Raw genomic sequence first — 13,724 nt, 5'->3', positions numbered from 1 at the left:
GGCAATGTGGGCGTACGCATGCCTTTGTTTGAACTCGCTGAATATTACAAGCGCGGGCTCTAAATTTTGAACTTTCTCGTTGAAATTGTCAAGGGAAGTGTAACCGTGTTTCGGTAATATTTCGACAGTTTCCTTGGAGAAAATATCACTTTTATAAGGGATTTGCTTCAATTAACATGTGATAGTGTTGGAAGGGGGCTATGGTTTCGGAAATTGTCGCGTGGAAGCTCTGAAGAAAGTTTGAAAATTATGGCGGCACAACAGAAGCGCTCATGGAAACTTCGTAAGTACATATAGGTGTTCACCGGTACAAAATTTAAAAATGGAGTTTGAGATGCGATTAAAATAATAGGATACTGGGAATTATGTCATGTACTTTTCTGTACGATTCAAACGTTTTAAGTTATGAAATCGAATTCTCCTGCGTCAAAAATTTCGTCTGGCCATGTGTAACGTCATGTCAATTCAAGCACGAGTCAACTCGTAAATTAAGAATGTAAACGAACGCTAGAACAACATGTGTGACAAACAGAACCATTTCTTTGCATTCTGGAAAAATCGTGGTTTTTTCCTATTTTCATGATTATAGCATCTTTGTTTGACGTCTCATGTTACTTTGTCAAGGGTTCGGAATTCTTGTGAGAAATAGGCTTAGTGTTCCAACGAGGTTGTTTGACGTTCGGCTATAAACGGATTATCGAGGTGATTGTCACCTCCCGCATGTCTATCATCGAGGTTTTTTTCATGGCTAAGTTTTACTTCTCATTAACGTTTGTTATTAAAACGCGGTTGATTAATTGAGCTAATTATTTTCAAAGAATTCGAAAATTACTCTCACTGATGTTATCTTAGAGCGTTCATGTGTCTGAGTACTTGAATGATTTCTGAATTCTACGACGTCAGGGGGTTGGAACTTTTGAAGAGACATTGTTTCTAATTATAAACTGTAGACAGAAATATTTTGGTTACAAAACAGATCCCTTCATGATTAAGTTTCATTGATTGTAATCCAACAAAGATTTTATATTTCAGCAAGAGGTGTTTCTTGTTAGGCATAGGGGTGTTTTATATTATAAAATGCACAGAATATGTGTAGAGTGGGATGTTTACTCTGACTGAAACTATGTCATTAATAATTTAATTAACAGTTGGCAGGTTTCAAATAAGCTCATTGGTTTCATGATAAGGTACTGTTTTGCTAGCAATAAACATAATTTAGAATCCATTTAGGAAGTTATCCCTCCATGCCAAGCTTGAGAATATTGTCACACAGCTAAAACTCAACAAAAGAAAATTCACAGTGATGTGGAGATTCTTGTCCTGTGTATATTGAAGTATAAAATTTTTCCAGTCAAATTACATATAAAACATGCAATACATATTGTTTTTTTTTTTACTTAAAACAGGGGAGCAAACAAATTAAACTAATTCAAAGTCTTTTGGATCTGAAATTTATTTTGAACCATGACGTTTAAGTTGTGAATCAAATGTTCTTTGGTTTCAATATTTCTGTGTCAGTTTATTTTGATATTCATTGGTCCAAGACCCTTTAAAATTTTGTTGCAAGGGAAATGTGAAGGTGGTCTCAATATCTTTGAAGCAAAGGAAAACTTGAATCACAAAATGTATGGAGCTTCACTATCATGGTGTCAATAAGTGCTAGGTTCAAATATGAAGTTGGTATGGATTAGGGAAAGGGAGAGGTAGAGAAAGAACAAAAGTTCTCTTACCTGATATTGGAGCATAAGTGATTATAATTTAAAAAAAAAATTTGGTTTTTTAAAATATCCAACCTGAAAGTACATCAAGATATTAATCGACTCCTAAATTATAAGATAAACAGTCCAGGAAAATTTATGAAAGCTTGTTGCAATAAATAATTTACAGAATTAATCCAGATTAAGAGAATTTTTATACCTATATTTTATCAGTTTTTTTTCTCAGCACACTTATTAGCCCTTTGACTTCAAAGATCTCATTAGTAATTCTCTTTACTGTCTGCCATACAGTTCTTGTGATGTTAGTTTGGAGAATTTGGTATTGGATCAACTAAGAATCTAATAATCAATATTTTCCTTTATTCTCGTCACTTGTCTGCTTGATATTGTTTTGATATTGTGAGGAGAACTTTGTCTTGGTCACTCATGGGAGTTAAGGGGTTAATTCATTTATCTTAATTAGAGCCAGATTTATTCTTTTTTTCTTTTTGTGGAGTGAGATGAGATACTATATTTTAATAATCTCTTTAAAATTGGATATTGTTCCAAGACTAACTTTTAGAACAATATTTTTTGCTTGTTATGATAAATTATCCATATTTCTTTTGACCTATAGAGGAGTTTGTAGCTCATGGGTCAAATGTGTCATGTTTGTCTCTGGGCCCAACTTCTGGACGTGTCATGGTGACAGGAGGAGAGGATCGCAAAGTCAACATGTGGGCTGTAGGAAAGCCAAATGTAATCCTGGTAAGAACAAGTGCAATATTTTAAGGTCAAGTACTTTTATCTAGCCTTTGCCAGAGGTACATATTCTAATCAAAGTGAAGTGCCTGATATGAAGGAAATTACAGTCTAACATGATTTTTTCATTGTCATACCTTGATGCGTTTTTCCTTAACAACCAGAATATACCACCGGATTACTCTAAACACTGCACAGTGTTGTGATATGGGTCTAATTCACTGCTTTAAGTTTGATTTAAACTTTACAGATTTATTTTTTCAAACTTTAAGTTCAAGAAATGTAGAGCTGTCTCTGTCCTTGATTAACCAAACCACTTGAAAATCATAAAATTACTGCAATATGATTAATAGGTGATTGATGGTTATTGCTATGTGATGATGATAACCATAAGAAGAATGATGATGTTGTGTTTTAAAATTTTTAATTCATACAGACTCTGTCAGGCCACACAAGTCCTGTAGAATACGTCCAGTTTAACAGTGGGGAGGATCTTGTTATCGCAGGATCCCAGTCAGGAACACTGAAGATTTGGGATTTAGAAGCTGCCAAGAGTGAGTTGAAATTTAGCACACACATGTTCATGGTGGTCATCATAAGAGACCTGTCTGCTTTATAAAAGGAATAACAGAAACTGCGGAATGGGCAACATAATGAGAATATACATACTGATGTTAGGGTGTTAAGGGTTAAGTATGTGGACCCTTTTAGCTTGTTGCTAGGGCTACATATCCTGGTTTCCATAGCAATTATTATGACTTGTTGGTACCCACTTTTATTCATGGGTGAAGAGAAATATTTCAAGAGGTGATTACCTAATCCCAACAACCATTGATTTGTTCAGGGAATAATACTGGACCTCTCAATGCTGAATCAAACATAGTAACCCTTATATTTCCATCATAGACTCTAACCACATGTTTATTATCTACTAAATCATGTTATATCTTTTTTTTCAGTTGTCAGAACCCTGACTGGTCACAAGAGTAGTATACGTGGTATAGATTTTCACCCCTATGGTGAATTTGTAGCATCAGGTTCTTTAGACACAAATGTAAAGGTAAGAGTTTTAATCAATATAAGTTGTATATTGAGTAATCCACTGATTAAAAGGTGATATGAGATGCTGTAAAGTTACAAATTTTTATTGGGACTTTACCACCATGATTTAAAAAAAGTAGCAAACTTTAAGTCTCACCAATAAAATAAAATTATAGCAAAAAATTGACCATTACCCCTTGGTAGAACCTCTCTCTGGAGTTTAGGTGTAGGCATCTCCTGAGTATAAGGAATGAATATACTTTTTGGCCATGACACAATACAGAAACATGTTGGCACAGTTAGATATGTTATCAAACAAATGCTATACAAATACTATCATGATAGTTATTTCAAATGGTTGATAAAGGATTAATTTTATGCTGTTAACTTTTGTGGAATTAATTGATGGCAAAGAGTAGGAAGACTAGGGAGCTATTTCTTTGTGTGATGGAAACTTTGCTGTGTATGGTGAAGAAAAACATGTAGATAGGTCAGTACAATGGAGGAATATTGTCTATTGTGTAAGTATTAAGCAACTGGTGATGAAAGAAAACTTGGAAAATGTGGCAGAAAATAATGAATGACATAATGGGAATGATTTTATTTTCTCTCAGCTTTGGGATGTCAGACGAAAAGGTTGTATAGTCACATTAAAGGTAATTGTTAAAATTGTGCTCTCACTACAATGATATTTTTTTAATATCAAGTAATATTAATGAAGGCTATTGAAAAGGTCATTTGATCTTATAAATGCATTACCAGTGATGTCCATGCCAAAAGTTATTGAAATTTAACCAAAAAAAAAATAGTGGCTATAGGTAGGATGGCTAACTTTTAATTCTTTTGTCTCATTAACAGGGTCACACTGATGGAATTAATTTTGTGAGATTTAGTCCAGATGGCCGATGGATTATATCAGCATCTGATGACAACACTGTTAAGGTGATGGAGGCTTCTTAAAATTTTATGCAGTATTTGGCATTAAGAATCTACTTTTTCCTTATTGCAAAATGAATACAATACTGCAGGAATGTGTGTGATACTGTAAAAACAAAAACCCTTTAAAATGTGCACAACTTTCAACGTGTGGCCTTATAACTCAGTTGGTAGTAGCTCCCAACAACCATCTGGGAGGCATGGGTTTGAATCTCATTGAAGCCTGAATTCTCTCCAGGCTTCAATGACCTGCAAGGACATACCAGGATCATGGCTTTATTTGATTTCAATCTGCAGGTCATATGAGATTTATTTCATTACAAGTCAAGTCTGATTATAACATGTTTTTTTGTCTCTGTAGTTGTGGGACTTGACAAGTGGAAAACTCCTTCATGATTTTAAGCAGCACACTGCTGCTGTTAATTGTGTTGAGTTTCATCCAAAGGAATTCCTGTTAGCAACTGCCAGTAATGACAGGTTTGTCAAAAAAATTGATAGATTTGAAGAGTGATGTAGTCCAACTATATGTAATACACTTTTGATTATATATGTGATTGGGGCTTTATGAACCTTCCAGTATTGCAAGAAATGTATTAAGTAGTACAACAAACCAAAAAGGTAAACTTCAAGTAAATTTATAAACAATAAACATCTAGTCAAACCTTTGTTACAAGTGGTAAAAATGTTTTTTTTTTAGGACAGTAAAATTCTGGGACTTGGAGACCTTTCAGCTGGTGTCTACTATAGATCCAGAAACTAGCGGCATTAGGTGGGTGAATTGTCAATTTGAATATAAGATATGTTGTGGCAATTGTACAAATCTGTACTTCTCAGCATTAAAATTCTCTGCAATGAGCTACTGATGAGATGGGAGGATATTCTTTAGTAGTTCTTAATTAATGGATTACGTGTCTATCTTTTTAGAGTCAGCACCAAGGTTTTGGTATAATCACTTACTTTTATTTTTGCTGCAGTGTAATGACATTAGTATTAGCATTCACGGTCTTTGCCTTGTTATGTGATGTACAACAGATGGTGGAAACTGGCTTTTTTGTCTGATTCACAGATGTGTAGCATTCCACCCTGATGGGCATTCATTATTCAGTGGAGCACAAGATTCCATGAGGGTGTATGGTTGGGAGCCAGTTAGATGTTATGACAGCTTTTCTCTTGGATGGGGAAAGGTTGCTGATATTGCAGTTTCATCCAACCAACTTGTAAGTGAACCCTGCATTTTGACTTCCCTGTTCAGTTAAGAGTGACCAAGACAGAATTTCTCCTTACAATATCAATACAATATCAAGCAGACAAGTAATGAGAATAATGAAATATATAAATTAGGGGATTATAAGTTGATCCAATACCAAATTCTCCATGCTAACATCACAAGAATTGTATGGTAGACAGTAAGGAGAATTACTAATGAGATCTTGGGACTCAAAGGGTTAAAGTTGTCCAAAATTGATTTTTTATTTCGAAACATCAGTTCTTAATAATTGATTGAGTTCTGCGGTAAAGGCATTTTTTCATTTACGTCCTTGGAAGTGGTATATGTAACAGCTCCATTATTTCTCAACAAATTGTGAATTGCGCCTTGTATCTTTGTAGATTGGAGCATCATATCATCAGACCAATGTATCTGTGTGGGTTGTTGATTTAGAGGTATGTTTTTCATACATGTATAGCTGTTAAAGGGGTATGTTTGTTTTTCTCATGTTTATCTTAGTGTGTGTTTTCAGTGTTACTGATTATGAATTGTTCTCTCTTGTGTTCAGCATTTAGAAAACCTTATAGCAAAGTATAATGATGAGACAGCTGATGTAGGAAATAATGTAATGGTGAGTAACAGACTTCTTTATTTCTGATGTACAACACTACTATTGGTCAACAATGGTAAATTAAAATGTAAATGTTATAAATCTGAGAGTCAATGGCCCTGAAGCTCAAATTCATTCTTCATGAAGTAATATGACTTGTCCACTTATGGGAAGCTTATAATGAACAATTTTGTTTGACTGAGACTACTGAATGCATTCAGAATCACAGAGACAGGATAGCATAACTAAGGGGGCCAAAGTCATAAGTGTATCTTGGTAAAGACCACGAGACTTGACTATACACCAGGTTGCAAAAATGTTGACACATGAAATGCATGATTCATGAATGATGAGATCTAAAGGCTTTATGGGAAGTGGTCTTATAGTTGCATAATAAGTGCTTTCCTTTTCCATTATTCACGGAAACTTTTTGTTTTTAGGAGGGTTTTTATTATTTACCACATGTTATTGTGGTTATCATGTACATGTGTACCCATAAAGCCATTGGGCCTCATCCTTCATTGCTAATACTTTTTAGGTGTTAATGTACCAGCAATCAAATGTATCCTGGGGCAAGGAGGGTAACTTAGGATAGAGTAGCATTGTATCCAGAGGGAGAAGCACCTCACTTAGTCACTAAATGCTATTAAAACTTAAAGAGAAGTCAAGCAACTTTGGAAATACTTCACTTTCAGCATTCAGCTTTGGTTTTTGAAACTATGCAAGTTCCAGTTGGCTTAAGATCCTGGAATAATGTTGTTAGTGATACTTTCAATAGGTTTGAATTACCATTAGTGCTTAGAGCTCCTGAAGCTTTTTATGACTGAGTTGTCAATCTTTTACACAGGAAGGAGCACCAGGGGAACAGAAACCAGCTAAAGTTGTACCATCTACCAAAACGTAAGTCATTTATTTAAAATCTACTTAAACTTCTCAGACCTCTCTTAAATTTTTTCTATTGAGGAAAACAGAATTGTAATTAGATGTGGATCCTTCTGTGATCTTAAAGATTAAAAATTGAATTTGTGTTTTTTGCCTTTACAGACCACCTAGAAAAGCATTTAGCACAGAGAGACCTCAAACAACATCTTCAAAACCCAGGTTTGTATATAACAGTTGGCTGAGGAACATGTTATAAACCCTGAGTTATCTTCCTTGTGGTTTGAATTTATAACCTAGTGTTTGAGCCACTGGTAGTGCATAGACTACACATACCATGACACCTTTTTGGTACAGAAACCAGTTGAAACTCATGTGGTAGTGGGTGGTAACTCTTTTAAGACTTGATGTTGAACTTAACCTGATCTGGTTTTAGGGTCCTCAAAAGTCTGTTAAATTTTTCAGACCTAAAGCTGAACAACCAGCTGTGCCAGAAGAGCCTTCCAGCAAAGAGGAAGAGAGAAATGACAACAAGAACTTGGCAGCTCCTGATGACATATTTTCAGCCAAGAAGAAACTAGGTGAGTGAAGAATTTCTTTGGCCAAAATTATGTAACACTGAGGGAACTTGCTTAGCAACTACCCAGTTAGGGTTAATCAGTAGTCTTTTGCTCCTTCAAATTCCAAATTGAAACACTGAAGATAGGCTTTACATTATGGAACAGAAGGGAAATAGTTAAGTGAACAATATTCTCTGTGACTTAATTAAAGATAGTTAAGGCCATGGAAATTTCATAAGAGAATTCTCTGATTTCCAATGAGCAAGCCAACTGTAAAGTACTTTTGGAACTTTTTTTTTTTTTAAATCATTAAATATTGCATTTGTGTTACAAAAATTATAGAATATTTATTTTACAGATCGTACACCTCCAAGACAAAAACATGAACCATTTCAGCCTCCCCTAGAAGACCCTCTATCACACGGTGAGAGGAACTGTCCAACTGATGTAGTTGTTGATGGCTTTTTTAGTAATGTGTCTTCTTATTTCAATTTATTTTTTGTTTAATTTATTTGTTCATTTACAGGTCATTCCAAACAAGTCCCAGTAGTTAAGCCATCTGCTGTTGTCCCTGATCCAGTCAAACCATCCAAGGTGAGATTTACTTCATAGCATGAAAGTTTTGGGGGTTTTGATTTTTTCTTTAAGTTTTGCATGTGATTCTTAATCAGCAAAAGTGACTTCCAGCAAAAAAAAATCCAGAATACATGATGATGCAAATATTTACTACCATCAGTTAACTGAAAACAATAAGTTTAGAATAAAGAGTACCAGTAAATTCATTTTCATTGTATTTGAACCCAATTGAGATATCTGGGCAGCTCCCCTCTACAAAGTACCATTTTTAGAAAACTTAAAGATATTTTCACTTTCTTTCAGTTGCATTGTTTTCTTACTTGGTTTGAACATTGGAAAATTAGTTCCTTGAAGAAATTTTAGTCGTCTTTAACCACAATAATTTACTGTGACTAAACACAAAAAATTGCAATTTGCAAGATAAAACTCGCAATCACATAATTTATATTACACACTTTACATTCATTTGCAATATGAAAACTTTCCCATTGCAAATGGTCAAATGTCCCCCATTGATGAGGCAGTGGCAAAGTACATGTAGTTTTTTTCTTTTGGGTGAACTAACAACAAAAGGTCCTATCTTTTTCCTTGTGTCTCCTTAAAAAGTTTGGATCTGGTCCTTTGTTTTTTAGCCTACTTCAGTAAATGAAAATCCACAGCACCAACAAATGATACCCTCAGAGAGAGACAAACCAGCTGGACTGCAATTGTCTGACTTTCTTCCAGTAAGTACTCAACAACTTTTGAATAGATTGTTGAATTTTTTGTTTTAAGGAAATGTGATGGTTGAATTTGAAGTCATAAGTTAGGATGACAAGAGGAAGCTTAATTTTCTTGAATAACAGATTGGTTAAAACATCATTGGAGTTAATTTATAGATGTTACATAGTGCATTTGAAGTTTCAAATTCTGTTTCAAGTTCTAGCTTCTGTCTGCTAGTGGGTAATTGATTTAAAATGGAAACTTAAGAAACTTTTCCACTTCTGGAACAAATGCTGACAATTCATTTTTTTCTTTTTACATAAGAGGAAATATTCTTCTTCTAGTCATAATATCATAATATTTATTTGTATCTTGTTTTAATGTTTTAGTCTAGAGCTCCTGCTGTTAATGACCCTTCACAAAACAATGCCAATTTTGATCAACATAAATTTCCGCCAAAGAATCCAGCCATGTCAGAGAAAGATGCCATCTCTGCACTGTCAAAAAGTGAGTTTAGGATACGAAATCATCATGAATGAATGATAATATTAGATTAGAAGATAGGCATAAGATATAGATCCTAAATGATGGCTCTGAATAATTTATTTAACTGATATTTCCTGGTCTTAGTTACAGTCATGGTGCTTCTTAGATATAAATGTTTTATTGAGGAAGAGCTCATCAAATGGGTAGATTGAATGTAAATTTGATGGATTGTTGTTTTCAGGTCATGACTCCATAGCAACAATTATGACGGCAAGACTCAAGAATCTGAGTGTTGTTGCGAGACACTGGGGGGATGGTGAAATAAAGGTTAGAGAGAAATGGTATTTGATAAGTTCTGAATTGAGTTGCTATCAATTTTGTTCAAATTGTTTACACCTTTTTGTTTAATGTTCTTTTTCAGACTGCGGTACAAGTTTCAGTAGATATGAATGATCAAGCTATCTTAGTGGACCTGCTCAATGTTCTCTGTTTAAAACAGTATGTTTACCTATCCACATATTACTTTCTTAACCCTTTCACTCCCACAAGTGACCAAGACAGAATTTCTCCTTACAATGTCATTACAATATCAAGCAGGCAGGTGATGAGAATAGAGAAGAATATTAATCATGGGATTATTAGTTGATCCAATACCAAATTCTCTGAACTAACATCATAAGAATTGTATGACAGATAGTAAGGAGAATTACTAATTAGATCTTGGGAGTGAAAGGGTTAATTTTAACTTATTGTACTGTCAAAGCTCTACAAGGTGAGGCTTTCATGATACAGGAGGAGGTAGATACAGTCAAACCTGTATTTACCCTTTACACCCTAAGATCAGCATGCATATTCTCCATACTGTTCTCTGTACATTTCCTAAGGTGATCACAAGGAGAATTAGCTCAACGATAAGGAGCTTCTGTAGTTAATGATCATTTCCATTGTTCTCATGACCCTAGTGTATGATTCAGGGGTGATATTGTAAGGAGAAATTATATGCTAGTCACTCTAAGGGGTTAAAGTGTTAAGAGGCACAGTATTAAGCAGTCACCTTGCATTAAGTGGTCAGTTGTCAAAGTCCCGAATTTGTTTCCTCTGAATCAGTGTTTAATTTTCACCTGTATTAAGTGGTCATGGTCACATTTGAGTGAGTCCCACCAATCTGTTTGTTTCGTCCCCCACCTGTATTGAACAGTCACTTAAATCAGAACTGCTAAGAAAAAAACTGAGAATGATCTTCCAAGTAAGATTTAATTCATGTTTCTCTCCTGAAATCAATGCTCGTAGTATTTTTAAGTGAGTGTTTTTACATTAGGTGGTCAGTTATGGCATTAAATCATTTTTTTAATTATACATTATCCCTCTTCTGTGGAACCTGTGTAAAGTGGTTAACCTGTATTAAGTGGTCACCTTGCCATTCCCTGTGGATGGCAGCTTAATACAGGTTTGACTGTAACAAACTTTTAATAAACAGTAACATCCATTGTCCAAAAAAGAAAACAACCTGTGAAATGTCTTTCTTGATTTCTCTTTACAGGACATTATGGAATCTAGATGTTTGTTCATTGCTGCTTCCTCACCTCAAGGACCTGATAAGTAGCAAGTATGAAAGGTGAGAGAGTGTTTCATGTAGTGGATTAAAACATATTACAGCTGATGGTGTCAGGCTTGATGCCAGAAATCGTGTCAGTCCTTATTATGAGCACCATCATGAAAAAGTATTTTGTGTTGCCATCATTATCATATCAACTCATTTAATCAATCTTGATCAATATACATTTGAATTTCTCTTACAGCTATGTCCAAGCTGGTGCAATGGCAATTAAACTTATTCTGCGAAACTTTGCTCCAGTTATCAAAAGCAACATGGCAGCACCACCAGTGTCTGTAGGAGTTGACCTAGTCAGAGAAGAAAGGTGAGGTCTAACCCTTTAACCCCAAAGAGTGACAAGGATCTAATTTCTTCTTATAGTATCACCCTTGGATCAAACATTAAGGTCACAGGAATAAGGGAATTGATTGTTGAACTGATTCTCCTTGTCAGCACCTTAAGAAATGTACAGGGCACAGTATAGAGACTATGCATACTGATATTAGGGTGTACAGGGTTAAGTGTTTAAACAGAGCAATTTTCAGTTGCATTTTTCCTCCTTTCCCTACCTTTTCATGTAAAATGACCTTACAAATAGTCGGTTCATAATCAGTATGACCAGTATTTTTTATTTATTTTTTTATTGTGTTGATTGTATTGTGTAGTCTTTCTTAAAACTTACAGATATTAAGAATGAATCTTATGTCTATGTATATGTGAGTCATGTTTAAATTCACGCAAATTTACCCCTGCAGGTATAACAAGTGTCACAAGTGCTATTCACATTTGCAGTCCGTTCGTGAAGCTCTGTCTAGTAAAACCAACATTTCTGGAAAAATGGGAAGTCTCTTCCGTGAGATGTCACTAGCATTTTCCAGCTTGGATTAATAGTAAGCAAGTAAGCTATTCTAGAGAAGATATGATACACACAGGGATTACCATGACTTGTGGAATGTCCACTGCCGCAGTGTAAATTATTTTCATTAAAAAAAAATGACAACAAGAGTCTGAGCTGCCTTTGTGTAAGCTAGGAGTGAATTATTTTGAAAAATGGCAGATCGGATTTCAGACTAAGTAAAATGGAAGGACAAACATCAGTGAAAATCAGATTAAGAGGTACTGAGGGATATCTGTGATGTGACTCATGCGAGCTGGTAATACTTTAGAAAGATCTCACTGAGTTGGAACATTGCACTTGATTGTGCTTTTGAAGTCAGTATGTTAATTGGAGAAAAAGCAAACAAGTGAAAGTAACCTCATGTTTAAGAGACAAGAAAGAAATCATACCATCTAAAAGAGTTTTTGTAACTCAGGTGTAGAGTGATCAGCAAAGGTTACAGGTGTTTTTGATTGGTACAGTTTTATCATAGAAAATGGTGTGAGTTCAGATAAGATAAGAGGTTGGCTCATAAGATCACTTGATAACTTTCCAAGTACAGTTTTATCATAGAGAGTGGTGTGAGTTCAGATCAGAGGTTGGCTCCTAAGATCACTTGCTAATTCCACCATATCTTAAGTTGTGATGTTCTCAAACTCACCTGATCTACTGATTACCAAGCTAAGCAATGTCAGGGAGTTGCAATTATTTAAATGGAATTGGGGAGCTTGATTATTATAATAATTTATTATGTTGTGTTTAAGCTTGGGGATAAGCCTTCTTTCCTTTCAATCAGCACTGGACAAAAGGCTTTCTCTCCAGCAGGTTGTAGTTTTCTACTTTTGTTTTGTTGTGAAAATTAACTGTTAATTTACTAGTAAGAATTATTTCAGTCTTATTGGTATTTAAGTTTAGATAAAGAGTACAAATATTACTTTTGAGGACATATTTACTTAAATTTTGTAAATGAAAACAAATCAGCACTTTTCAAAGTGAAAAGTCAGTATTGTGAATGGATGGTAAATAGAAACGTGTTCCACCATTCAAAGAAGCCCTTTTAAGAGGGAGGGGAGGGTGGTGAGACTGCCATCTCTCATATTCTCCTGTCCTCCCCAGGACTTTTGCTCCCTCAGCCACCTTTCATCTTAGGTCCATTTCTTCCAGACACGTCCACTCCCATATGGTTTAAAAATTAAACAACAAGATCAAAAAGCTCAACTATACAAAGGAAATTGTCAGTCCATTTCAGAGTCCAATGCTCTTTTCAGTCGTAAACTGACAGCATGCTACTCCTGGGTCAATCTTGCAAGTCAAAGCCTTTTCCCTTTTCAAGTCAACTGTTTAAATATCTCTCACCACAATGTTCACACATTTTATGCAAAATTAAAGTGGACATAAGCAATGATTCTTCTTGTGTCCTTGCATTATTGTTTGCTGAATATTGCTTACAAGTTAGTCTGTACATAATGGCTGTCCTTCAAATCGTACTTAGAATGTCAACTCAAGTATGTGTAGTGTGAATATATGGACTTGTATGCATGTGTTTGTAACTTGATTTCAAGTGACAAATGGTAACATTAAATAAAGTATGTTTATAGAAATCTCATGTGACTGTTCTTATTTTGATAGTTGAATCCAGTTTACACTTACATTTTTTTCTACGAATGTGTTCAAGCTGTTACGTTTTTGATTGTTTGGTTTTTTTTTTGTTTGTATTCATTCACTGCATTTATGAGATCTGCGTGTGAAAACAAATTGAGAGGTTAACAAGCAGGGAACAGACAAACAAGATTTTGC

General features: G+C 34.8%; 1 protein-coding gene across 1 annotated transcript; it reads left to right on the top strand.

Annotated features, from left to right (window-relative positions):
- Nucleotides 1–66: 66 nt before the first annotated feature.
- LOC131787380 (katanin p80 WD40 repeat-containing subunit B1-like) lies at nucleotides 67–13,563 on the top strand. The gene is made up of 23 exons (XM_059104490.2): nucleotides 67–283; nucleotides 2,335–2,465; nucleotides 2,896–3,013; nucleotides 3,419–3,519; nucleotides 4,115–4,156; nucleotides 4,359–4,442; nucleotides 4,798–4,913; nucleotides 5,134–5,205; nucleotides 5,503–5,653; nucleotides 6,045–6,098; nucleotides 6,212–6,274; nucleotides 7,101–7,153; nucleotides 7,298–7,354; nucleotides 7,598–7,713; nucleotides 8,051–8,116; nucleotides 8,219–8,286; nucleotides 8,901–8,993; nucleotides 9,360–9,477; nucleotides 9,698–9,783; nucleotides 9,878–9,954; nucleotides 10,997–11,071; nucleotides 11,256–11,375; nucleotides 11,806–13,563. Exons 1-23 carry the CDS (start codon nucleotides 250–252, stop codon nucleotides 11,936–11,938), a joined length of 2,028 nt encoding a protein of 675 aa, XP_058960473.2. The 5' UTR covers nucleotides 67–249; the 3' UTR covers nucleotides 11,939–13,563.
- The last annotated feature ends 161 nt before the right edge of the window (nucleotides 13,564–13,724 follow it).

The sequence above is a fragment of the Pocillopora verrucosa genome, chromosome 3 (assembly GCF_036669915.1).
Source record: "Pocillopora verrucosa isolate sample1 chromosome 3, ASM3666991v2, whole genome shotgun sequence".
In the NCBI taxonomy this organism is placed as follows: Eukaryota; Metazoa; Cnidaria; class Anthozoa; order Scleractinia; family Pocilloporidae; genus Pocillopora; species Pocillopora verrucosa.
Note: the sequence above shows the minus strand (reverse complement) of the source record. Positions and strands in the feature narration are given on the sequence as shown.

Excerpts from the sequence above, each read along its gene's own strand:
- LOC131787380 (XM_059104490.2), top strand. The coding sequence starts at position 250 with ATGGCGGCACAACAGAAGCGCTCATGGAAACTTC. Across the intron at positions 284-2,334 it reads GAAGCGCTCATGGAAACTTC|AGGAGTTTGTAGCTCATGGG; the intron begins GTAAGTACATAT and ends TTTGACCTATAG. Across the intron at positions 7,355-7,597 it reads ACAACATCTTCAAAACCCAG|ACCTAAAGCTGAACAACCAG; the intron begins GTTTGTATATAA and ends TAAATTTTTCAG.